We start from the raw sequence: 26,293 nt of genomic DNA on the forward strand, positions 1-26,293 counted from the left end.
TCGGGTTCTTCATTCTGGGACATTTTCTTGAATTATTCCCTTCATATTTTCCTCCCCTCCTCCTTCCTGCCCCCCTTCTCTTTTTCTCAAACTTGTTATTTAAATATTGGACTTCTTTGACAGAATCTCTCATTTTCCCAGCTTTTCTCCCCCAGCTTCCATCTTCTCATTTTTTCTTGCTTTATTTTTGGGGACATTTCCTTGAGTTTACATTTCAAACGTTCTTTTCCATTTAAAAAAAATTATGCCAGCATATTTTTTTTAATTTCCAAGAGTTTCTTATTCTGTGATAAATTTTTCATCATAACACTTTTCCTGTATCATGATGCAATATCTTTACAGATCTCCCTGTAGATGCTGTTTTTAAGGATCATTTTTAAGGAATATTTTCTTTTCCCTGCAATTCTCCCTGTTTCCTCTAAGCTACATATATATTCTGTTTGTTTTTGTCATTATCTTTCACACAAAAGACTTTTTTTCCCTAAAGTCTTGGTTGTGTCTTCATATTTAAGAGGGAAGAACTAAAAGAAGCTATCTGAATGCTCTGTGGACTTGGGCATGTCAACTCAGGGTTTCACTGTGGGGTTATTTACATGGGTTGTTCTAGGGAACCCCCAATGTTTACTTTAAGATTTTTTTTTTCTTGTTGTTTGATCATATTCAGTCTTCTTTTGGGGGAGCCTAAGACTGGCAGCCAATGTTTTAGGACCTGAAGGGGGAAAGAGAGCTGGCAAGTTGATCTTAGAATTCCGTATGTGCACTTAATCAACTTGATTTCAGTGCAACATAACCAGGCTTGATGTCCCTCAATCCAGACATCTTCCAGAGACCAGCCTACAGTTTTGTGTTTGGGTGGGAAATCACAGTCACCCAGGAGTGTGCAGTCAGAGAGGCTAACTAGGAGTTGAAACGCTTAATCAGCATATTCTCTAATAATCATCTGGTTTTAAGCCCCACTTTCAAACCCAGTTCAAGAGGTACCTGGTGCTGTCAGTTCCTAAGACTTTGGGGGAGTTTTATGGTGTGTACCAGTTACTATTTCTGTGTAACCAATCATCCCAAAACCTCATGGCACAAAACAAAACCCATTTTAGTAGGTTCATGGATTCCATGGAATGGGAATGTGGATGGGCCAGGCAAGGACGGTTTCCTTTTACCACACAATGTTTGGGGCCTCAGGCAAATTCAAATTGGCTAGAAGTGACTCAAATGGCTAAAGGCTGAAACAGCTGGGGCCGGAGGATCCATTTCCAAGATGGTTTCTTCATCTAGAACTTGGGCTGCGACTATCTACTGGAGCAACTATACATGGTCTCTTCACGTGGTTTGGGTCTCTCACAAGCAGGGCAGCTGGGATCTGAGAGAGAGCACCCTGAGAGCAAGTGTTCCAAGAGAACCAGGCAGACACTGCATGACCTTTCATGAATCCACTTTAGAAGTCAGACAGCATCACTTCTGCTATACTCTGTTGACTGAAGAAGTCACGGGCCCTTCCAGATTAAGGGGAGAAGACAAAGACGTGTCAAAGCATTTGGGGGCTATGTTTTAAAACCACATTATGTTTCAAGTTAGATTGTTCCTCAGCCTCTCTGCTTTTCCCATTCCCAACTTAAGGTTCAATTTTCTTGAAACTTCCAAGCTATCATCACTCATTTTTCTGCTTTTCAGCTTCTAGAATTTCGTTGTTATTGTGCTCTTGGCTGGATTTATGCCTAAAAACAGCAGCAACAATAACAAAATACAAAAACCCTTTTATGGTTTTTTAGTGGAATTCTAAAGGCAAAGGAGATAAATGTTTGTGTTCAATTTGCCATATTTATCCAAAAGTCTCATTTATTTAATTTTTAGAATTCTTTGCCATATAATTTTATACCAATCCATTGATTTTATCACCAGTGATTTTTTAAGCCAATTTATAAGGAACCATATTTATCATTCTACACGTGGTTTGTATTTAGACCCTTTACCATTCTTGTCACCCTTCTCTAGACAGCCTATTCTTTCTCAAAGAGCTTGTTGAGAAGCACTATGCAACGCTGAACCCAGGTCTGTAGGAATATAGCACCTTGAGACAGTTGCCTCTTTGCTTTGGATACAACTTTTTGCTGTTGCAGCCTGAGACCAAATGATGTTTCTTGACTGCTACTCCACACTGCTGACCAAGTCACCCAAACCACCTTACACATGGGCTATTAAACCATGTTTTCCCCATCTTGTTCTTGTGCACTTGACTCATAAATTCTGAGTGAGAGTCTACTTTACATTTATATCCCTCGTTATATTTAATCTTATTAGCTTCAGTTCATTACTCCAATCTCTTGAGATCTTTTGAATTTTGATTCTATCTTCCTAGTATTAGTTAATCCTAGCTTTGTCATTGCTAATCCTAGCAATTGGTCATTTACGATTCTGCTAAGCCTCCACCTGCTACAATCAAGCCACTGATAATACACTGAAAAGCTCAGGACCAAGGCTCTGGGTGGCTTCACCAGCGCTCTCTCCCCAAGATGATATTGAGTCCCTGGGCAACTGTACTTGGTTCTTATAACCCAGCCAGTTTATCTTCTTGGTATTCAACCCACATTTCTCCATCATAGCCACAGAAATGTCATGAATCTTTTTATTTCTCTACGTGAATGGAAAAATTTCAAGATATAAGGTATTAACAGACTTGTGGTATGGTAAGGCCAACAGATAAGGAGACAACTGCCACGGAAAAGATAACTTGTTACTCAGAGTTCTCAAAGAGTAGGGTATGCCATACCTTGGGGGGGTACCTGGGAAGTATCAGGGTCAGTTAGGAGGCAGAGGAAGTGAGGAGGAAATGTGGTCAAGGGACTTTTTGTGATTTCCTTGGGAAGGAACAAATTAAATCAGGGTAATAAGGTTTAAGATTAGCTAGTTTGAATAATTTCAGCAGGATATGGGGCATGACTAGTTGTCTGGTATCTGACCCTGGGATGATTAGAAGATATAGAGCCCAACAGAGAAGGTGGTTTAGAGTGTGGGCTCTGGACTGGTTGGTTAGCATTTGAAAAGCACACTCACTGAAAGGTAAGTTATCTACTCTCTCTAGGAATTGGGGTGGAGACTAGTCCCTCCAGGGTCAGCAAGGCCCCAGATTTCAAAGCATTAGAATATAGTAAATAAATGATGTGATTAATACACAAATACACTGTGTTAATACACAAATACAGTGAGCTGATGTGATGCAAGGTGGACAGTACCCGAGAAGTCCTACCTCAGGAAGTCCTACCTCAGTGCTCATATAGGTGCCCCAAATACTTTCTCTTTTACCTTCCTCATTCAAAAGAAGTTGGGGGGAGAGTGTCAGAATAATGTGACCACTGTTTCCACAGACCATTTCTGACTCTTCTCTGCTCATGAGCTTTTGAGTGCTCCACTGGGAGGCACAGCAGAGGTTCAGCTTATAGGGGGTAGCCAACACTGAAGATTCTTTCCCTGTGTCCCTCAGCATGCTCCTTGTAAATTGTATGCACACGTGTGCACTTCTTAAGATATATTCACTCTAGATCAATAGTTTTCCCCTTCCCCAGTTCCAACTGAAACTTATTATGCATGGAAACCTCAAACCCAAGTTAAAGGCAGTGATTCAGAATTAAAACTGGCTGGGATTGTCTGCTCCCTAAGATCCACTAGGATGAGCTCTTGGCAAGGGTGAATGAGTATTCTTGCTGAAGTTCGTCTCTCCCCTTCTCTGGATTGGGCAGCTTTGGCCACTTCCCCAGCATGTACTGGCTCTCTGCTATACACATGCCTCTGTGCCCCTGGCAGAGCAGATCACATCCTCCAGGATCTTAGCATATGTGAGAACAGACTTGTGAAGCTCATTGTCTTTCTCTGGAAACTCTTCCAGTCCTTTGAATGTGTAGAGGGAAGCTGCTGAGGGCGCAGACTAAAGATGGTCAGATCTCAGCTGGAGACAGGAGCTGAGCCAGGAAAACTGCTCAGGAGCAACCCTTCCATCCTGGCATTTCCATGTGTCTACGTGTTATGTCACCAGATGAAGCCAGTGTGCCAGCAGGCACCATATCTGTGTAAGCATAAGTGACTCTCCATTTGGTCATATTCTTTGGGTCGCTGGCTACTGCCACACTAGATGGAAAAACAATCCAGCCCCTTCTCCCTCCACACCCCTCCTCAGAGCCTGCATTCCCAGCAGGTGCATCCTGAATCAGAGATTTATCAAGAGGCATTCTATGGTCCCTTCCACCTTTTATGTTCTCTGACTATGGGTTTTGGTTGAAGGATCCCTCCTTTAGAAGTCATTCTCCTGGGTAGCAAGGTCTGTTGTCAGGTTTTCTTCTTTGAGGGGTCCTCTATCAAACCACATCCCTGACCTTGGGTACACACAGAACACATTCCACTGCATAACTGATCTTCAGACTGTGTGACAGTATCTCCAGAGACCACAGGCACATTGCTGAGGAACTGATGACCAAGAATCCAGATGCTGACATGCCAAACCCACACCTTGGCCTCTCTGAGTCCTGGTGGCTTCCTGGGCCCCTTTGGCACTGACATTCCATTATTCAGTTCAGTACATTCAAGCATGCAGTCTCATATTTCAGCATAGCTTGGCGTATATTCAAAGCACTGCACAGTCACTCCTACACTTCCCTTCCAGACACCATGTCCTCTTATGTCTAATCTTCTCTGGTGGAAAGGGTAAGGCCCGTCTCAGGGAGTCTGGGGACCTACCATTGGTGGGTTGTTGGAAGATTATTGATCCTTCCAGTACACAGCAATCCCCTTAAAATTATCACCAATGTATCCTACAAGGAAAGGAATTTTGTGGGAATTCAAAAATTAAAGGAATAAACAGAGATAGGAAGGTTTGCCTGGTGGCCCCATGGCTGCTCCATTGCCCAAATCCATGGGATACTACTCACATCGTATTTGCTGGGAGTTGCACTCTGTGGAGTCGTGCAGCTCTGCCATGTGCTATTCTTTCCTAATTCTTCACCCAATCTCATTGCCATTTGGGACACAGTGCCCTACCCCTTTGTCAAACTTCAAGTTAGTCTCTTAGAATGTGAGAACCAGAAGGGACTTAGAGTTTAGTGACACACTATTACCACATTTTGAGATGAGGGGGCTGTGGCCCGAAGAGGCGATGTAACTGGTGTAGGCATAGGAGAAAGATCCCCTTCAGCCAAGGATCTTGACTTCCTCTTTACCTTTGCTTCCTAAAGAGTGGTCCATAGACCAACAGCATGAGCAGATCCAGGAGCCTGTTGCAGAGGCGGTTTCTCCAGCTCCAACCCCAGCCGGGCTGAATCAGAACTTGCCTTTAAGACTTCCTAGTCACTTGCATATACACATGAAAGTTCACCATACCCAGTGAAGAAACAGTGGACACCTCTAGATGTACACCCTTTTTCAGCGTAGCCCAAATCCCCTCACTCTGGAAGGAAAAGGATGGATGTTGTATGTGGAGGAGGAGGAGGAGGGGCTTAGATGTGTGCATTTTATGAATCTACTCATCTGGAGAAGCTTACCCTCCCAGGTAGATGGTCTCAGAGAGGACATCCGTGGAGCATTCTCATGTAAGTCTGGGGAGCTGTGGCCTCCCGTCCTCTCTCATTCTCTTACTTGTGAAGGTCTTTACTGTGACATTTGCATGATTGAACAAAGACACAACCTCTTGGTTCCTCACCCTCTTGATGTCAAGAACATGACCCTTTGCCCAAGGGGAGGCCCTAGAGAAGTGAGGGGGCCTGGGATTTGAACCAGCTCAGCTCAGCTCAGCTACTGTGTCATGGAATCATTGCTCTGCAGGAAGAGGCTGCAGCTCCTGGGGGGCTATGGACCAAATATTTGTGTTCCCCAAGATTCATATGCTGAAACCTAATCTCCAACGTGATGGTGTTAGGAGGTGGGGCCTTTGGGAGGTGATTAGCTCATGAGGGTGGGCCTCTCACCAATGGGATCAGCACTCTTATAAAAGAGACTCCAGAAAGCAGCTTTTCCCCCTTTGCCATATGAGGACATGGCGAGAAGACAGCTATCTATAAACCAGGAGGCGGGCTGTCACCAGACCCCAAATCTGCCAGAGCCTTGATCTTGGATTTCTAGCTTCCAGAACTGTGGAATAAATTTCTGTGGTTTATGCCACCCAGACTATGGTATTGTTACAGCAGCCCAAATGGACTAGGACACGAGGCAACCACCACCCTTTCCCCACTGAACCCCATAACTCTTTAGACCTCTCTTTAGGTTTGGCTTTGTTTATAGAAGTCATCCCCACATGTCCACTAGATTGCAAACTTTTTTGAGGAAAGGCTGCTTCCAATGCACTATAGCTTTAATCGGACTTAGTGGAAAGGTAGTGCTGACCACAAATTAGAAGAGAGGGACCAGTGAAGAGGACACGTCCTGAGTGTGGAGGCAGCCACCTCCTGGAGGCCAGCATCGAAGCCTGGACCAGGTCTGCCCTGGGCCTCCCTCGGTTCTGGGGAGACTGGCCCATTGTTATGGAGTGAATTGTGCTCCCCCTACCCATATTCATGTGTTGTAGCTCTAACCCTCCGCTGCCTCAGAATGCAACTGTATATAAATATAGTGTCTTCAAAGAGGCAATCAAGCTAAAATGAGGTTAGTTAGGGTGGCCCCAATGCAATCTGACTGATGGCCTTATATAAAGAGGAAATTTGGCCACGCCAAAGACACCAGGGCATGCAGATGTAGGAAGATCATGTAGGACACAGCAAGAAGGTGGCCACCCACAAGCCAAGCAGAGAGGTCTTGCCAGAACCCAACCCTGCTGACCCTTTGATCTTGAACTTCTAGGCTCTGGAGCTGAGAAAGTACATTTCTGATGTTTTAGCCACAGTCTGTGGTATTTTCTTGCAGCAGCCTCAGCATACTAAGACTCCAGTGAACCAGATTCTGAATCACCAATAACTAAGTATCTAAGCAGTTATCATTTTCCGTTTCTATGAAGAACATCAATTTCTAGGCTCCAAATGGAAAGACTCATTTTTGTTATAAACAAGTAATAGAAGGAAGTAGAAATTTATGGGCAAAGTGTAAAATGTTCTCTCCACTGGAAAAGAAACTGCAGTGCATCTGATTGTCTTATGGCTGTGGCCTTTATGAACATATTTTATAACAGAGAGTATATATGCTCCCTTTTCCAAGCAAAATTAGATTTCCTTTATAGCTGGAATTCCTACATTCTGGATCTTTTGCTTGATCTTTTGCTTATCAGCCCACCAGTATTTTCTCTCTCTCTCTTTTTTAAATGTTTATTTTAGAGAAAGAGAGAGAGCTGGGGAGGGGCAGAGAGAAAGAGGGACAGAGGATCTCAAGTAGGCTCTGTACTGACAGCAGAGAGCCAGATATGGGGCTCAAATTCCCGAACCGTGAGATCTCGACCTGAGCCAAGTCAGGCACTTAACTGACTGAGCCACCCAGGCGCCACCTCCCCCGCACCAGTATTTCTAAAACTCTATGCCCAAGAAAGTAGGACTTTAAACAAAAAAACAAAAAAAAAGAGAGTTTTAGTATATGCAATCTCTTAAGTGCATGCCTGTATGCAAATATGTGGGCCATATTTGTATTACCAAATTATTATCATATTTTGTGATTCTATCTTATTGCTTTGTGTGTCCCTTCTTGGCTTTTTTCTTAAATCAATAGTCATATTACAATGTCAAAGAGGTTCCCCATTCCTGTTATAGGAGGTCAATTCTTGCAAATCTGGAGCTGTTGGCAGTTCCCGTATTCACCACCCCTCCGTAACCATCTGTTTGTAGGTACCAGATGTGATTCTAAGGCAATGTGGTCACTTCTGGTTTCTTTTCTGACCTGAGACTGTAAGTTTTCCCCTTTTTAATGCCATCGTCCCCAAGTGGGGGCAGATATGTTCTTAGCAGGAGAAGAACACAAAGCCCAGCCCCAAGAAGATGCCTGTCACTGAGGGAGTAGGAACCCTCACCCACACATATGGGTCAAACCGAGTATTTTTGTCTACCCACAGTGGCTGGGTCCTATAGCCAGCACCCCTCTCTTCTACTCTGTACATCCCTGCCCTGGTTATCCTCTGAATCAGTCACTCCAGTCATCTGAAGAGAAAGAATTTAAAATAAAGACTTGCTAGCTAGGTATAACGTTGATAAGTAGGTAATGGGAAAGGAAAAACAGATACCCTCCCAGCCAGTTACCAACAGTGTGTGTGTGTGTGTGTGTGTGTGTGTGTGTGTGTGTGTGTGGTGGGGTAGGGGTGGAGAGTCCTTCCCCTTTTCTTCATGTCTTTGGGGTAGAGTGAAAGCCTTCTCCTTCCCTCTGCTTCAACTCAGCTCTGATTTCTGAGAAGACCTACTCAAGACCTGCCCTCTCCATCACCTGCTGGAAGTTGCTCTATAACTTTTGAGGATAGATTTTTAACCAATTACTGCTACCTAATGGCAGCTCCACCCAATCTGGGCTTGAGTAGGAATGTTTAATGCACCCTGAACTCTTTCTAAGACACAGGTAGTTCCAGAGTTTCAACTATTCTACTAGGCTTTTAAAAACTTTTTTCCTACTACAGGCTTTATTTTCTGAGAGAGAGAGAGAGAGAGAGAGAGAGAGAGAGAATCACTTGCCTTGGACTTGTCTTCCAGACAGCGATCCTCAGCTTTCTTCCTACCAGCTGTATATAGCCTTTTCTAATCTTCTAGCTTGAGGCAAAACCTGCCCTTTCCTCTATGTGATGCCAAAAGATAAAGATCATGGTCATATAACTTGTCCCCTTTCCAGCTGTAAGAACCCTCATGTTTCTTCCAGGCTGAAAAACAAATTGAAAGAACTTTTACATAGACTATGCAGCAAGATTTTTTAAATAGAGATTTAAAGTGCTTTTTTATCACGGATGGTATCTGGAACACAGTCTTATCCAGATTTTATGGATCATTATCAATTTTCTCTTTGTCCCTAATCAGATTAAACTGTGAGGTTAGGAGAAGGGAGGATATATTGAGTCATGATATGGTATTTAGCTAGAAGAAAATAAACCAGCACAAATTCATACTATTCTGGGTAATTCAATCGGAATGGAGAGGAATGCAAACGAAACAAAAGAACCAAAGGTCAGTTAATAACACTGATTGCACATGATACCATGTTTTCAGAGAGAATGAGGAGACTCTTCTCCATGGTCTTGACATGGAAGTGCTGATGTTGCATTTCGATAATAACATTTCATCTATCCAGCATTGCCAGGTACAAAGCACCCCATAAACAACGCATTCCCTTATGTCATTTGGCACAGAAAATTATTATTTTTACAAACTGGATAGTGTGCTTTCTAAAATTATCATTTCCTTGCTTTCCTAAGCAGAACTTACTGGCTTACTTTAACATCAAAAAAATTTTTTTAATGTTTATTTATTTTTGAGAGAAAGAGGTGGGGGGGGGGGCGGGGAGAGAAAGCAAGCGCTAGTGGGGGAGGGGCAGCGAGAGAGAGGTAGACACAGAATCCAAAGCAGGCTCCAGGCTCTGAGCTGTCAGCACAGAGCCCGACACAGGGCTCAAACCTACAAACTGTGAGATCATGACCTGAGCTGAAGTTGGACACTTAACCTGCTGAGCCACCCAGGTGTCCCTTAATTTAACATTTTTATGAATCAATCACCATTTATGACTACTGTAATTATGGCAGGATATATTCTGTGGTATCCCCCAAGGAAGAAAACTGGGGATAGGAGAAAAGCTACTTGAAGGTAGCATGGCCCAGCTAAAATGGGTGTAACAGAGTCTGTCTCGGGCTTCAGTTACATCAGCCCAGAACAGGATGGCGTAGAGGAGACTTAACACAGTCATGCCAAGAAACAATCCAAGAGGAAGCTCTCCTCATATGAGACAAGTGTTGGGTTCTAAGTAATAATAATAATAATTGCTTTGGGTTAATGTGCTTGCCCACAGACAATTTGCAAGGCCACAATTCTTCTGGCGGAGAGGCTGAGTTGTAGAGGTCATTCCTCCCCACTATAGAATCAACAGATCTGGGCAGAGGAGCATTTCCATTACTTTCTGGCTAAAGCCTGAGCTGTGGAATTTTCCACTGAAAGGTGGAAAAGGGTATAGTTCCCAAAGGAGGGTGTGTGGGGCCTGAAGAGGGGCTGTTGAAGCAAGAACGTGAGGAGGACAGACAGAGGGAGGTCAGGAGAAAGGGAGCTTCTGGAAGCCTTAGCCTGGCAGTTTCCTCTCCTTAGTGGCAAAGGTCATGCCTCTTGCCCTCCCTCTACTGTGCTCTCAGAGATCTGCCTGGCTGCTCTGTAGTTCAGCTGGTCTGGAGAGGCAGGGAAGCCGAAGATAGGAAGGTATCTGCCTCCTAATCCCCACAAAGTGAAATGGAGCTATGGTCAATCAACTGCCTTCTCTCGTCACCACATTGTACAAGTATCCATAGCAGTGCCACCCGTGGTCACTGGCAGCTGTGGGCAGGTGACGTTCCAGCACTAAGCAACTGGGAGTCTTACTCCTGAATCTCCTCAGCCTCCCTATGGATCACCCTGCAGGACAGGAATTGAGGGATTGCCTCCACACCCCGTTAAACCTCTATCCAGTTTTAGTTTCCTAGTCTCCTTCCTCATTGTCAAGTGGCCAGCAGCAAAATTTGACTTTTTTTTTTTAATTAAAAAGGATAAGGCATTTATGTGGTTGTTTTTAGCCAAAGATTCTGTTATTTTAATACATATATATTTTTTATTTTAGAAAGAGAGAGAGAGAGCTAGCAGCAGAGAGGGGCAGAGGGAGACAGAGAGAGAGTCCTAAGCAGGCTCCACATGCTCAGCATGGAGCCCGACATGGGGCTTGATCCCACGACCCTGGGATCATGACCTGAGCCAAAATCAAGAGTCGAACACTCAACTGACTGAGCCACCCAGGTGCGCCTAGCCAAAGATTCTAAATGTAATCACGAAAAAATAGCAGACACCCCCAATTTTTATAAAACAGCTGACCTGTATTCCTCAAGAATGTCTGAGTTTAAAGGAACCAAAGAGATGTGACAGCTACTTGGAATAGGTTGTCATGGGCTGGTTGCCCTACTAAAAAGCATTGCTCTATAGTCTGTAACTGGGCAACTGACGAAATCTGAATGCAGACTGTGGATAAGATGATGGTGTTGTGTGGATGTTGAATTTCCTGAATTTCATCACTGTACTGTGACGATGTAAGAGAATATATTTGTTTCTATGAAATACACTACAATATTAAGGGACATGACATATGCATCCTACTTTGAAATAGTTCAGAAAAAGTATACGTGAGCACATACACGTACATGCTCACAAAGAATGATCAAGTAAAATGTCAGCAAGTTGATACATGGTGTATAGGAGTTCGTTGTACTATTACTATAACTTTTCTGTAAGTTTGAAATTTTTCAAAGAAAAAGGCAAAATGTCAAAAAGAAAGTGAGCTGTGCAAGATGATAATGTTAAAAATCTGATCCCATTTACCTACTACAGAAAAGGATAATGTCAATTTTTGGTAAAAAAACCAAAAATCAGTGTTTCACAGGAATTCTCAGTCTTGCTAGTAAGTAGACAGTGTTTCTGGGAAATAGTTTGAGACTTTAAAATGCTCCTAAACACAGATCCTATAATGAAATTCATAAAAATTTATCCTGAAGAAAAAAATAAGAGATAGGGACAAAGATTTCCGTATAAGAATATTCCCTGAATGTTATTTACAATGGAGAAAAATAGAACCATCTAAATGTCTAACAATAGAATAATGGTAACATCGATGATAGTACATCTATACATTAGAATACTGTGCAGGCAGGGGCACCTGGGTGGCTCTACTTGTTTAGCGTCCGACTTTGGCTCAGGTCATGATCTCGCAGTCTGTGAGTTCAAGCCCTGCATCGGGCTCTGTGCTAACACCTTGGAGCATGGAGCCTGCTTCAGATTCCGTATCTCTGTCTCTCTCTGCCCCTCCCCTGTTCGTGCTCTCTCTCAAAAATAAATAAACATTAAAAAAAAAAAAAGAATACTATGCAGGCATCTAAAGCTACGTTTTCAAAAACTGTTTTCTCTGCCCACTTCACAGTCTTCTGAGCAACATACCTTCTTCCCTGGTCTCCTCTAGAACTAATGCCTCCCCTGAACCTTAGTCTTGCTGTCTGATGATAGCATCCTGCCTATCTTAGCCAATCTCCCCTTTCCCAATAAGATGGATCTGCTATGACTTAGAACCCGTGATAGAACCCATGGGCTAGACTAAGGAACATGAGGAAAGACTGTTTCTCCTAATATTAACCTCCCAAAGCAGTAGCTCTTGTTCCTGAGTCTCCTGTATTCTTCTCAATGCTATCCTTGGTGTTTAAGTTTTTCCTTTCTTTCTGGCATCAATTCTGATTTTCTCTCCTGGATCAGCTTGAGGCCTCTTGCCAGGACTCGAAACTCTGCCCCAGTTTTTTCCCCATTTCTTCACTCCACCCAGTGTTGGTGCCTTCCTGATAGATTAGCTCTTGGTTACATTCTTCAGGCAATTAAAATACAGCTCCACTGCCAGCGTCAGCTCTGACTAACTTTCTAAGATTTGGCAGGAGTTAAGTCCATGGCTTCTGATAACAACAAGGTAATTTCATGTGGGCAAAATTAAGATTTAGCAGAGAGAGAGATCTAAATCCAGCAAGATGTTAGTGAACAGCCCTTACTCAGCCAATAGGTTATTAGAGGTATATTGTTTACTTTCCAAATATTTGGAGATTTCCCAGAGTTCTTTGTTATTGACTTCTAATTTAATTCCGCTGGGATCAGAGAATAAACTCTGTATGATTTCAATACTTTTAAATCTATTGAGATTTGTTTTGTAGCTCAGCATATATCCTATTTTGGTAAATGTTCCGAGTACACTAGAAATAAATATGTACTCTGATGCTGTTGAGTAGAGTGTTCTATAAATATCAATTTATAAAGTTGGTTGCTATGTTGTTCAAGTCTTTTATGTCTTTCCTGAGAAAGATTTTTTTATGTAGATAAAAATTTTCATTTGGTACCATTATCCTTCTGAGTGAAGGATTTTCTTTAACATTTGTTGTAGTAGTGGTCTTCTGGTAATGACTCCTGTCAGCTTTTGAATGTCTGAAAAAAAATCTGTATCGCCTCATTTTTAAAAAATGTTTTCTTCTGAGTACAGAATTCTAAGTTAACAGTTTTGTTTTAAAGAGATTACTTCCTTGTTTTCTGTGTTGCATTGTTTGCGATGAAAAGTCTGCTGTCATTCTTATCTTTAATTCTCTGTATGAAATATTTCCCCCTCTGCCTGGTTTTAAGCTTTTCTCTTCCTCACTGGTTTTCAGCAGTTGATTATTATGTGTCTTGGTGTGATTTTCTATGTTTCTTGTGCTAGGTATTCACTGAGCATCTTGGATCTCTAGGTTTGTAGTTTTTATCAAGTTTGAAACATTCTCACCCATAATGCTTTCAGATATTTTTTTCATTGTCTCTATATCTCTCTTATTCTATGATTCCAGTAACACATGTTTTAAGCTGCTTAATGATGTCCTATAGCTCATGGAGTGCCTGGGTGGTGCAGTCAGTTAACATCCAATTCTTGATCTTGGCTCAGGTCATGATCTCACAGTTTGTGAGTTCAGGTTCTGCACTGATGGCATGAAGCATGCTTGGGATTTTGTCTCTCCTTCTCTCTGCCCCTCCCCTGCTTATGTGCTCTCTCTCTCTGTCTCTCTGTCTCTCTCCCCCACTCTCAAAATAACTAAATAAACTTCAAAAATTTTAGGAAATGATGTCCTATAGCTCATTTGTAGACTATCTTTTTTAACCTTCTTTCCTCTCTGTTTCATTTGGCTGTTTTCTATTATGCTGTCTTCTGTCACTAATCTTTTTTTTTCAGTTATATTAAAGTATAATGGACAAATTGCATTGTAAGATAATTGAAGTGTACAGCCTGATGTTTTGATATGATTTCATACATGCATACTTTGAGAAAGAATTTTCCCCCATCAAGTTAATTAACTAATATATCAATTACCTCACATATTTATCTTTTTTTAATGAATATTTTCTTTTATAGTATCTATTCTGTTGCTAGTCCCATCTGAACATTAAGTTCTTAATCTCCAGAAGTTTTCTTTGGGTCTTTTTAATTTCTTCTATTTCTCTCATTATATTAATACTTTATCCCATCCTCTTGAGCATTAAGAGTAAATTTATAATAGCTATTTTAATATCCCTGTCTACTAATTCTATCACCTGTGTCATTTCTGGCTCTCTTCTATTGATTTTTCTCTTCATTATGGGTCATATTTCCCTGTTTTGTTGCATGCCTAGTAATTTTTGTTTTAATGCTGTACATTGTGGATTTTCCATTTTTGGGTGCTAGAATTTTTTATTCTTTTAAATGTTTTTGTGTTTTGTTCTAGGATGCAGTTAATTGTAAAGATTTTGATCCTTTTGAGGCTTGTTTTCAATCTCTGTTAGGTGGGTTCACCACAGCCTTTGGTCTAGGGCTATCTTGGACCCACTACTAAGGCAATATTCTTCTGAGGTCTCTACTTGATACCCCATGTGTAAGAAGGTCTTTCCACTCTAGCTACTCCTAACTTGTTGCAGGATCTGGGGATTTTTCTGCCTGCTCCTTTCTGGTGGTTGTTTCTTGGTAGTTGCATGTACTAATCTGTATTCAGTTAAAGATTCAAGAGAGCTCTGCTTCATATATCTGGAGCTTTCTGTCTGTAAGCTCTCTTCCCCACAGTTATCTACCCTATGGATTCTAACCACCTTGGACTCCCCAAACTCTGAACTCTTTCTCTTCAAGTCATGGAGACCTCCAGGCTGTTTGGGCTCCTCCTCCCTGTACACTGGCCTGGAAATTCTATGTAGGCAGCAGGAAGGGGCAATTATAGGGCTTATGTTGTTTGTCTCCCTTCTTCCAGGTATTATTGTCCTGTACTATTTTCCTATATCTGAAAACTGTTGTTTCATAAATTTTGTCTGGTTTTTTAGTAGCTTAACACCAGAGGGTAAATTTGGTCCCTGTTGCTCCATCATGACTGGAAGCAGAAGTCTTCCACATCCCTTACTTGAAAAATAGAAGGTGAAATGATGTAAAGCACAATCAAACTGTGTGTTTAGAAGTTTAAAATGACAAGGACTTGAACTCACCTACATGGATGAATACTTGTTTATCTCACTTAGGCAAAAAAATGTTAAAATAAAAATGGAAGGATTTAAAATCCTAGGATTTCAAAGCAGCAAAAGACTTTTTTAAATCATCCAGTTCACTTCCTTCATTTGGTATATGAGGAAATGAAATCTTAGAGATGTTAAGGAACTGTCAAAAGTCATTTTAGTACAGGGTAGAGGTGGGATCACAACTCAAGTCTCCCAACAAACAACCACTAAACAATTCCACCTCTATTCTGCCCCCAAATAACCATTTTCCAGTGCCATTAAATACATGTGTCAATACTTTGTAAGCATTATTTCAAATATCCTGACGACTCTAGAAGTGTCAAGGAAAGTATTACTAATATTGCCATTTTACAGATAAGCTCACACAATTTAAATAATTTGTCCAGTAGTTCTCAAAGTGTGGCCCTTGAAACACTCCTGGGGGTCTCCTAGGTCAAACTATTTTTGTGATAATATTAAGATGTTGTTTGTTTTTTTTTTTTAACCATGTTGACACTGGCACTAAAGATTTAAAAACAAAGGTGGGTAAAACCACTTGCACCTTAGCATGAAACAAGGTAGTGGCACCAACTATACCACAACTATTGTATTTTTCACTGTGTACTTTCAGTTAAAAAAAAAAAAGCAAGTTTCACTTAAGAATGTTCCTAATGAAACAGTAAAGCTATTAGTTCCATTAATTATTGGTCCTTAAGTAGATGCTATTTTGTTATTTTGTGTGACCAAAAGGGGAGCACACTTAAGGCACTTCTATTACCTCAAAGAAAAACACTTGAATGGTTGATTTGTAAGCTGAACTTGACTTTTTTTCCCACAGAAATCTATTTTTACTTGAAATAATGATTGACAAACTATGGTTAATCATACTTGGTTATGTGGTAGACGTTTTCTCAAAAATAAACAAAATACCTATCACTTCAAAGAAAGCAACTGACAATATTTGTTGCAATCATAAGATAAACTTTTAGGAACAAAATAGAATTTTATAAAACTTATATCCTCTACCATGAACTTGACAAGTTCTCTTTTTATTTATTTATTTTTGAAAGAGAGAAAGAGAGAGACAAAACATGAGCAGGGGAGGGGCAGAGACAGAGGGAGACACAGAATCTGAAGCAGGCTCCAGGCTCTGAGCTGTCAGCACAGAGCCCGATGCAGGGCTTGAACTCACAAGCCGTGAGATCATGACCTGAGCTGAAGTTGGACGCTTAACTGACCCAGGTGTCCCAAACTTGACAGCTTCTTGAAAAATCCTTCAAGACTTTCCTGATTAAGTTGGTAGAGATATTAACAAATATGATTTTTTTAGTATATTATATAGTGAAATGTGTCAACACTTGGAAGATCTGCTAAATTCAGTGAACAAATATTTTCAAAATGACCAATGCCACAAAATCATCCTTTGGTAAAAGATACATTCAAATTGTGAGATAGAAATGCAATTTGATGTAACAGAATATGACAAAGTTCACCAATATGGTTTCAGATTCTATACTGCGACTAAGCTTTAAGAAACTATCTTAGAATAGTTAAGAAACTATCAAGATTATTGTATCAAAGAAAAATATACAAAAATTATCTGAAAAGGCTATTAAAATACTCTTCCAGGGGTGCCTGAGTGGCTTAGTCAGTTAAGAGTCTGACTCTTGCTTTCAGCTCAGGTGATGATCTCACAGTTTTGGGGCTTTGTGCTGACAGCACAGAGCCTGCTTCGGATTCTTTCTCTCCCTCTCTCTCTGCTGCTCCCTCCATTTGTGCTCACTCTCTTCCTCAAAATAAATAAATTTTAAAAAAATAAGTAAATAAAATATTCTTCCATATTCTAACTCTATACCACGTGAATCTATATTTTCTTCATATACGTCAACCAAAAACATGTCCTGACAGAAGCAGAAGCAGATACAAGAATCCAGCTGTCTTTTATTAAGTCAGAGAGTAAAGAGATTTGCCAAAGTGTAAATAATGTCACTCTTCTCACTAAATTTTTAGAAAATGGTTTTTTCATAAAAATATGTTTTGGGGGGGGTGCCCAGGTGGCTCAGCTGGTTAAGCATCTGACTCCTGATTTCAAGCTCAGGTGATGATCCCATGGTTTGTGAGTTCAAGCCCCACATTGGGCTCTGCACTAACAGTGCAGAGCCTGCTTGGGATTCTCTCTCTCTTTCTCTCTCTGCTCCTCCCTCACTCATGTTGTCTCTCTCTCAAAATAAACTTAAAAATACGTTTTTGTATTAATATGTAATAAGTTTATTTTAAGTGAATTAGTAAATAATTGTTTCCAATTGTTCTCAGTTTTAATTTTGAATACAGTAAATATCAATAGTTATAACCCACACAAACAAGTGTGTAGGGTCCTGAGATCAAAATGTTTGAGAAGCACTGACCATAAATAACACTCCTGGGAAGTGGTAAAGCCAGGTCTCTCATCTGTTCTCTAACTCATGTTGTTTCCATGGCACAATGTTACTTCCTTACCCAAAAGAGTCATAGATATTAAAATGGGAAGTAGAATTAGGTCCCTAAAGCTTTATTTTGCAACGCTTTTTTCCATAATAGTTAAGTTGTTCAATGTTTTGATATTTTTCTTTGCGGAAGCATGAGCTTCTTGTCCCTAAAATTTTAGAACTCCATTAGGAATTCAAGATGATGCTTTTTGGCTACAGAATACAAAGGAAGTAATGTTATTCAGCAGTCAGCTTATGCCAGAAGTAACAGTATTTTGAGTTTTATGTTGTATATAAAGTCCAAACAGTTGGGAGATATTCTTTATTAGATTTTTAAAAACACAAGTAACTCTGGTTGTTTGGCTCCAGGCTTGTTTTTCATCTACTTGGTGCTAAGCCCTATGAATTATGTTTATGATTTGGGGGGAACAACTTTGCTCGGGGACATCTTCAGAAGGAAATCCTGCATGCCTCTCCGTAGCACTGCGTTCTCAGCCACCTCCCTCAGGCCTCTGTGTAGCTTCTCCATCTCCTTGTATTCACTTTTGACGTCTACACAAGAGCAGAAAGCATGCATCAGGAGCTAGTGTCCTTTTCAGAAATGTCCCCAGAAAACAGACCTCCTGAGAATCTTGCTAGGACCTGGGTCACTTGTCCCAGAATGTGACATCTGGAATGGACTTAGAGATCAGATGGTCCGTCTGATCAATTTATTGTATAAAAAGCCTGATCAAACTGGGCATTCTGGCTCTTAAGGCTTATCTCAGCATAGCAGTCACCCTTCAAAAGAAACACAAACCAACACATAAAATGATCTAGGAAATCACCGAGTCTTCACAAGAGCTCAGGGGAAGGAGATACCAAGCCCACCTACACAACAAACCTCCCCCTCAGTCCTCTCCAGGCTTCTCTCTCCTTCCCCTGATCCCCCTGCTCCCAGCAGTTCTCATTCTAAGTGAATTTGCTGTTTTGACATCTCAGCTCGGGTTTTCACGTTGTGATCTGCAATCATATATCCTTATAATGGCTAATTTTATGTGTCAACTTGTCCAGGCTATGGTGCCCAGTTATTTGGCCAAACACTATTCTGGATGTTTCTGTGAACATATTTTTGGATGAGATTTACATTTAAATCATTAGACCCTGAGAAAAGCAGACTGTCCTTTACAATGTGGGTGGGCCTCATCTAATTAGTTGAAGGCCTGGCTAGATCAAAATCTTGCTCTCCTCCAGAAAAGAGGGAATTTCCATTTTACTATTTTAATTTATATTCTCACACATCTTTTTACCAACCAAGTAATACTCAGAGCAGGGACTGTTTTAGACTTCTGTCCTCTGGCACAGTACTCCCTACATAGTATATATTTTATTGTTGATGGGAAGAAAGGGAAATGATCTTAAATTATGGCAGGAGCAATTTACATTAAACTCAGGGGAACATTTTTTTGTGTGGGAGACCTAGATAGTTGAAAGACCTTTGGTGAGCAGGAGTTCTTTAAGGAAGACACAACTGGATGACTGTAATCTTAAAACAGTCTCCTGTGAAGGCCTAGACAGAAGGTCATGAGAGAGTTCCATAAAGTAGAGTGAGAGGGTGTTGTATCACTTTCCCAAGAGACCATTAGGAACAGGTTAGATGTCTGTCTAACCAACCTGAGATGGGGAATAATCATTTCCACAGCAAGAGATATGTGTAAGACAGATGGTTAGAAGCAGCAACTGTGGCTTTTACTTTAGAAATAGCTCCGACCACTTTCACCATGACATATCCAATGATATACAGCAATGGCATCAGATCCATTTTTTTTCCCAGAAGGCACTTGTGCGCAGAGTTTAACAATTAAAAGGCACAAAACATATGGAGTGAAAAATAAGTCTCCCGTCTTCTGTGTCCTCCAAGCTCCTAGTTCCTCTCCTTAGAGACAACCAGTGTGGACAGTTTCTTGTGTATCCCATGGAAATTTGTATGCATATACATACGTGTTTCCTTTTCTTCTCTCACAGATGGCAATGTATTCCACACAGTTTTTCACCTTGCTCTTTTTCACTTTACATGTTTTGGAGATTGTTTCACACCACTAACTCTGTATAAAAAGCCACTTTATTCTTTCTAACAATTGCATGGTCCTCCCCTAGTTGTGTACCTAAGTTAACTTAACCAATGCTCTACTGGTGGATATTGGAGTTGTTCCAATGTTTGCCATCCTAAAACAATGGTGCCCTGAATAACCCTGTCCACGTGCCATTCTTCTCATGTATGAGGATACCACAGGATAGATTCCTGGAAGTAGGATTGCTGGGTCAAAGGATATGTGCATTTTTTACTTGGCTACAAATGTCCCGATTGCTTTTTGTACCAGTTTATACCCTCCAGTTCACACCGGGAGGCCTGGGGGAGCTCATGGCATGGAATAGAGATGGTTGCTGGCAGCTGTTGTTGCATTCTCAGGCTCCTGGTCCATGAAGAGAAACCTTTCTCTACCACCAGCAGAATATGAGGCTTTTCATGAAAAGGTACGTACTCAAAACAATGGATTTATGGAGACTGCAGAGCAGAGGTATCGATTTGAATTTGCCACTTTCCAGCCACAGATCCTTGGGCACATAATCTAACCTGAGTCTCTGTTTCCGCGTGTGCAAAAGGGAGCAACAGCATCTCCCTCTGAGGGCTAACATGAGAATTATCCGAGATGCTGCACACAGAGCCCGAGTATAATGCATGGTCTTGGGCGGGTGCTCAGCAAAGGGTGGGGTAGTCATTGTTTTCATCATCATCATCATCATCATCATCATCATCATCATCGTCATCATCATCTCTATCCCATGCCCTGGAAATTCTTCCTAATTGATTTCTTTAAATCCAGCAAAGAGCAACCACAGCTAGGGGTGCCCACAAGGTCATCGCTTATGCAAAAGTTTTATGTATTTACCTGCAAGCTCCTTGTAGAGACCATCCCCCTGGGATGAAGCAAGGGTCAGCATGGTGGCGATACTTCCCTTCACCTTCTCCGTGATTCCATTCTACACAACAAAGCATGGTCATTCTGTTAGGAAGGCACAGTCCAAGGAAAAGTTATCTTAGGAAAGGGACCCCAACCAATCCCCCACAAATTGTGCAGACTGGGGGTGCCAAAATCAAAGTCAGTTCCAAGAGTGGGCTACTTTAGAGTGCAGCAAGTGGCTCCGGAACCCTCAGAGCAACATTTCTGTGGGGTCCTACTTGTCTCAGCATCTCCTTTCCTGTCTATCAAGATTCATATGTGATTGGACCTCTCTGGTGCTGACCAACTGAGTCAGGAGCTAAGGAGGCTTCATGGAGGTGGGGGGGGGGAGGGGCAGTGGGGAGAAAACAGCAATCGCAGAGATGGAAAAAGAGAAAAAGAGCTGGTCACTAGCCCGCGATGCTATCGTGCATTTAGTCACTGGAAAGATGTTTATTGAATACCTGCTTTGTGCAGCACATCATATTTGACATTCCTGATTCTTCGTCCCAACTGCCTGAGAAATTTCTTCTTTCTTGTATCAGTCCTTCTATGAATGCAAACCATTTTCCCTCTTCTAACCATCTCTTGTCTACCTCTGAAAAACACCTGACTCTTTCATCTAGACTGACATAGTATTTTGAGCCTGGGTCTCCTGACTCTTGTTTTTTTTCCTCAACACACCAGGCCAAGAACCCTAAGCTCTAGTCCCAGCTCTAGCTGTGAGCCTTGAGCTAGTAACACAGGCCCTCTGGGCTTCAGCCTCCTTGTCCATAAGATCAGGGAATGGGGTCACTCTGTGTCTTTGCCCACTTTCAATTTGCCACATTTCTGTCATTCAAGATGCATTTGTATATGATCAACGTACTAATCATTTTTTTTTAGTGGAATTGTTTTTGGGGGGTATGATAAGAACTAATTTCTTTTCTTAAAGTTTATTTTTGAGTGAGAGAGAGAGGGGCCATGAGCAGGGAAGGAGCAAAGAGAGAGGGAGAGAGACAATCCCAGCAGGCTCTGTGCTGTCAGAGCAGAGCCCAATGCAGGACTTGAACCCACAAACCATGAGATCATGACCTGAGCCAAAACCAAGATTCGGACGCCTAACCAACTGAGCCACCCAGGTGCCCCAGGGCCAATTTCTATATACCAAATGGGGACTGCATGCTGTAGAGTTTGGCCAATTTTATGCAAGTATTTGTAGACTATGATAACATATTAAATGACAAAAAGTAAACTGCAACTGGCAAACGAAACACCTCTTAGCTCATTCTGAGAGAAATTGTACACTTTGTATTATAGAGAATGGTATTTTTCCAAAACTGCAGTGGGGTGGGGATAGGGGTCTGGGTGGGGGACACAAGATTGAGCCTAAGTAAGTTGCAGACATTTCAGGAAGTAGGTTGGTTGAGAGGTGAATGGAAATAACAAGTAGCCAGCTTAGGAGAGGGTCAGCTAAGTCTGGACTGAGGCAGAAGAATTTGGAAATGCACATGGCCATGGAGAGGCCAACAGTGGCTCGGACTAAAACAAAGAATTTTTATTACTTGGGAGGGGGGTGGCAAGCAAAGAGACCCAGAGCTGAGACAAGATGGCTCAAGTGTACTTGACAGAAGCATTAGGTTCAAGGAAACTCTTAGAACTGTTTTCTGAGATAGAATCAGACCTAAATCTATGCTAGGTGTCAAAGGTGACTGACGTATGATCGTTTATTGGCAGTTATTTATTGATGTTTCATGTAGACTAGACATTTCCCTCATTTCAAAAAATCCATCTGGAGATTATGCTATTGTCAGAGACAGAGACGCTGGAGCTGGGTTACCTAGTCCCAAACCTGGCTCTACAACTTAGTAACTATGTGGCCTGTCGCTATACCTCTCTCTCTCTCTACCTCAGTTTTCTTATCTGTAAAACGAGAACAATAACAGTCCCTACCTCCCAGGCTTGCTGGGGGTTAAATGAGCTATGTCAAAAGCTTAAGGACCCCTATTACCGTTGTTCTGCTGGTGACCTGGTAAAGAGGAAAGACAGGAGAGAGAGCCGGAGGGGCTGCATTTCTGAAGTCACAGTCCCAGAGAGACCCCAACACCAGGATGCAGTAGTGGGGAAGGGGGAATGCCAAGTGCCAGCTGGCCTCTTCTCCTGGCATCGTAGGCATCAGTTGGGGCCACTTTACAGAAGGTATCAGCTCTTTTTGGACCCGAATGACTACCACCTCTTCCACCGTCCGCCCCTGCTTCTTTGGCTCCCTCCAAGAAGTCTCTTTGGGGCTGGAATTCAGACTGTGGGTGTTGAATACCTTCAGTTGTTGAAATTGGTGCTGCATTCTTTCTTGAGCCCTTTCAAACATGCCCTCGGCCACCTGCCGGTCCACCCCTCTCCTGATGACGTCTTTCATTCTCTCACATGCTTTTTTGCCAGCAATCTGAGCGGCCTCTGGCAAAAATGATAGCTACAGTCACACCACAACAAGGACTTGCAGAGAAATCTTTAGCATCAGAAAGAAAGGCAAGCAAACAAGCAAAAACTATGTATGCACACACATATGTATGTGTACACAGACACACACATACATACGGACATACACACACATATATTCATATATGTGGCACCATTTTCCACACAGTGGAAGTTGTTTAATCATAATATGATACAAAAGATCAGCACTCTCAGAATTTAGATAACTGTCATTCAGAAAATCTAATGGATGAATTAAGCAGAAGTTTACAAAATTCCCATGCACCCCCCCACCACCACGACCAGAAAAAAACAATGGGACCGCCAAAACAAGAAGGAGCTGGAAGGTAGGTTACAAATACTTAAAGGGAATAAGAATGAGAATCAGATAGTGGATTCAATAGTTTAACCAGGTGAGATGCAGCGAGGAGAGGAGAAGCAGGGTGAATAGACACAGGGTGGGCAGAAAGCACTGGAAACACACAGATAAAACTGATTCATGGGTCACCTGTCCCCTGACCCTTAAAGTTATTTGGTTTTCAATTTGTGGACTAAGAGTATGAGAGGGATTTAGGACGCAGGAGGACAAATACTTTGAGAGGAGAGCAGAAGAAAAGGACGCTGAAGGAGCTGACAGAAAGACCCCAGAGGAAATAGACATGTCGCCTTCTGGAGCGCCCACCTTCATAACAGGGCTTCAGGTCGCTCTGAACAGAGGTGGTGAGAGACTCATAGATCCTCCTCTTCTTTCTGAGGATGTAATCTTCCAGGCCTCCCAGGATGGCACTTATCTGAGAATCCACATTAACAAAAGGCCATTTGTGACAATTCCTTCGATAGAAATGGGTGTTCCTGTGTGTGGCCACCATTTCCTTCTGCTTTATGTTATGCTTGGCTGTTTCCATGTCATTTCCCCAATGAGGCTGTGAGCTTCTCATAGGCAGGAACTCTGTCTTAGCATCTTTATATCCCAAAGTGTTTCCTACCATGCCTGGCACTTACAAATGACTCAAATATTTGCTGAGTTGAACTCAGGCACGTGCAAGGTGGTCAATAGGCCCTCTTAGGGGGAGGATGTGAGAACAGGATAGTTCTCTAGTGTTGCTGTGTAATTCGGGCTGTGCTTGTGCTATGGGCTGAACATTCGTGTCCACCCAAAATTTGTATGTTAAAACCCTAACCCCCAAGGTGATAGCATTAGGAGGTGGGGCCTTTGGGAGGTGACTAGGTCATGAGCAGGCAGCCCTCATAATTGAGACTATTCCCTTTACGGAAGAGACTCTAGCAAGTTCCTTTGCCCCTGCTAAGGTGAGGTGATGGTGAGAAGACCATCATATATGAACTGGGAAGTGGACCCTCACCAGCCACCAACTCTGCCTGCACCTTGACCTTGTACTTCCAGCCTCCTATGAGGAATAAATTTCTGTTGTGTATACCCTACCTCATTTACAGCATTTTGTTATAGCATCCTGAATAGACTAAGACAGGCTAGAGGAAAATGGGGTCACAGACAAGAGTCTTGAGGACTCAAAACTAACAAATGATGTACAAAAAAAAAAAAAGACTCTTCTTTAAGCTTCATTGCTGTGAATAATGACTTTATAATATTGGCAAAAATGATTGAAGGTCAGTTATAAGTGGATGTTACAGGTGGATTCAAATGTTTGTGCCTCTAAAGATTCTTTGAATATTCTTCTTGGGAACTGAGTCTCCTTTCCAACCTCGGCACTTACTGCTGGTTGCTTCCCAGTGGCATAGAGCTGGCTTGGTGTCCCGTCCTACATCCTCATGGCAGTCTAAGGGCCACCCCACACACTGTGTGTTGTGTCTCACAGCACTTGCTACAAGACGTGCCCAGACCTTGGCACTCCAGGAGAGCAGTGGGGAGAGACATGCAATACTTCTGGAATCCTGCTGGTAAGAAAGCCACTGCCCAACGTCACTGCCCTCTTCGTTTTACAGGGATCTTACCTCCTGGATCAGAAAACTTTTTTTGTAACTATCATATTTCCAGCCACTTCTTATTCCAATTTCCATCATTTTCTCCTGTAGAGAATGCTTAAAAGCTTCTACGTGAGGCAGCAATGCTGACCCAGTGGGCTTTCCAGCTCTACAGAAGAAACAGTATAAAACGTTAAGAGACAACGTGGCCACCGTGGGGCTAAAACAAAAGGAAACTAGCTGGTATCCTTTTATTCACTTTTAAGACAGGGGGATGAGAATGAATAGGTACTGAATTCCTACTGGTGCCAGGCACTGTTCTGTGCCAGGTCCTGCACCTAAAAGTCTGTGAAACCCATTTTACAGACAAGAAAACTGAGGTTCAGAGAAGACAGCTGTTGTGTTCACAGTCACACAGCTAGCAAGTGGCAGAGCCAGGCTACTTTGTACAGTGATCTGTTTAGCCTCAAAGGTCAGTCTTCCCACTGCCAACGTGTTTCCATTTGCAAGTGTGGGACTTAAACTACATTTTTTTTAATGTTTATTTATTTTGAGAGAGAGAGAATGAAGGAGAGAGACAGAGAGACAGAGGGAGAGCAAGAAGCCCAAGCAGGCTCTGGGCTCTCACTGCAGAGCCTAACATGGGGCATGAGATTGTGACCTGAGCCGAAATCAAGAGTCGGATGTTCAAAGGGCTGAGACACGCAGACACCCCTGAACTACATTTTAAAAGATGGATAAGATTTAGGGAAGTGAAAACAAGGAAGGGCTATTCCCCATGGGGACAACGTAGTGAACAAAATTTTCAGAACATCCCAGGAGGAAGAAGCAGCAGGTTATAGAGGAGAGAGCATAGACTTGAACTCCTAGCTCTCTACTTAAGAGCTGACTGACATTGGGAAAGCTGTCCAAAGTCCTCTAAATCTCAGCTTGTCCACTTGTAGATAGACAGCAGGCCCTTCAGAGGGTTATTGAGAGGATCTGATGAGATCATGTGCGCACAGAGCTTAGCACAGTTCCTGGTACATCTCTCTTGCTCTTTGCTACCCTCCAGGCTGGCTGAAGCAGGAGGCTGGTACTGAGCAACAGGACTGGGATAGAGTGGAAAGGCCAGTTAGAGGCAGGTGGGATGTCTTGAATGCCACTGTAAATAATTTGGAGTTTTGGGGCGCCTGGGTGGCGCAGTCGGTCAAGCGTCCGACTTCAGCCAGGTCACGATCTCGCGGTCCGTGAGTTTGAGCCCCGCGTCGGGCTCTGGGCTGATGGCTCAGAGCCTGGAACCTGCTTCCGATTCTGT

The 26,293-nt window shown here is 42.3% G+C and overlaps 1 protein-coding gene and 1 long non-coding RNA gene across 14 annotated transcripts in view; one reads left to right on the forward strand and one right to left on the reverse strand.

Moving 5' to 3' along the window:
• Positions 1–26,293, forward strand: part of LOC113602528 (uncharacterized) — a 64,552-nt gene that overhangs the window by 27,260 nt on the left and 10,999 nt on the right. The window contains exon 1 of one of the 2 annotated variants that reach the window (XR_003424000.2): positions 24,230–24,972. The exons of the other annotated variant lie outside the window; for it this stretch is intronic. This is a non-coding gene — a long non-coding RNA (uncharacterized LOC113602528). Of the gene's footprint in view, positions 1–24,229; positions 24,973–26,293 lie in introns of those variants that run through there. 2 annotated transcript variants of the gene reach the window in all.
• The window catches only part of NUGGC (nuclear GTPase, germinal center associated), a 55,818-nt gene continuing 47,453 nt past the window's right edge, over positions 17,929–26,293 (reverse strand). For 11 of the 12 annotated variants that reach the window (XM_027069967.2, XM_027069942.2, XM_015088021.3 and 8 more), the window contains 5 exons: positions 25,027–25,165; positions 23,738–23,846; positions 22,898–23,034; positions 20,551–20,641; positions 17,929–18,172 (listed from right to left, as the gene is read on the reverse strand). In XM_027069967.2, the coding sequence (XP_026925768.1) occupies positions 18,033–18,172; positions 20,551–20,641; positions 22,898–23,034; positions 23,738–23,846; positions 25,027–25,165 (616 nt within the window). In that variant the 3' untranslated portion in view covers positions 17,929–18,032. The remainder of the gene's footprint in view (positions 18,173–20,550; positions 20,642–22,897; positions 23,035–23,737; positions 23,847–25,026; positions 25,166–26,293) is intronic. The other variant, XM_053216650.1, reaches the window with a different exon arrangement.

The sequence above is a fragment of the Acinonyx jubatus genome, chromosome B1 (assembly GCF_027475565.1).
Source record: "Acinonyx jubatus isolate Ajub_Pintada_27869175 chromosome B1, VMU_Ajub_asm_v1.0, whole genome shotgun sequence".
In the NCBI taxonomy this organism is placed as follows: domain Eukaryota; kingdom Metazoa; phylum Chordata; class Mammalia; order Carnivora; family Felidae; genus Acinonyx; species Acinonyx jubatus.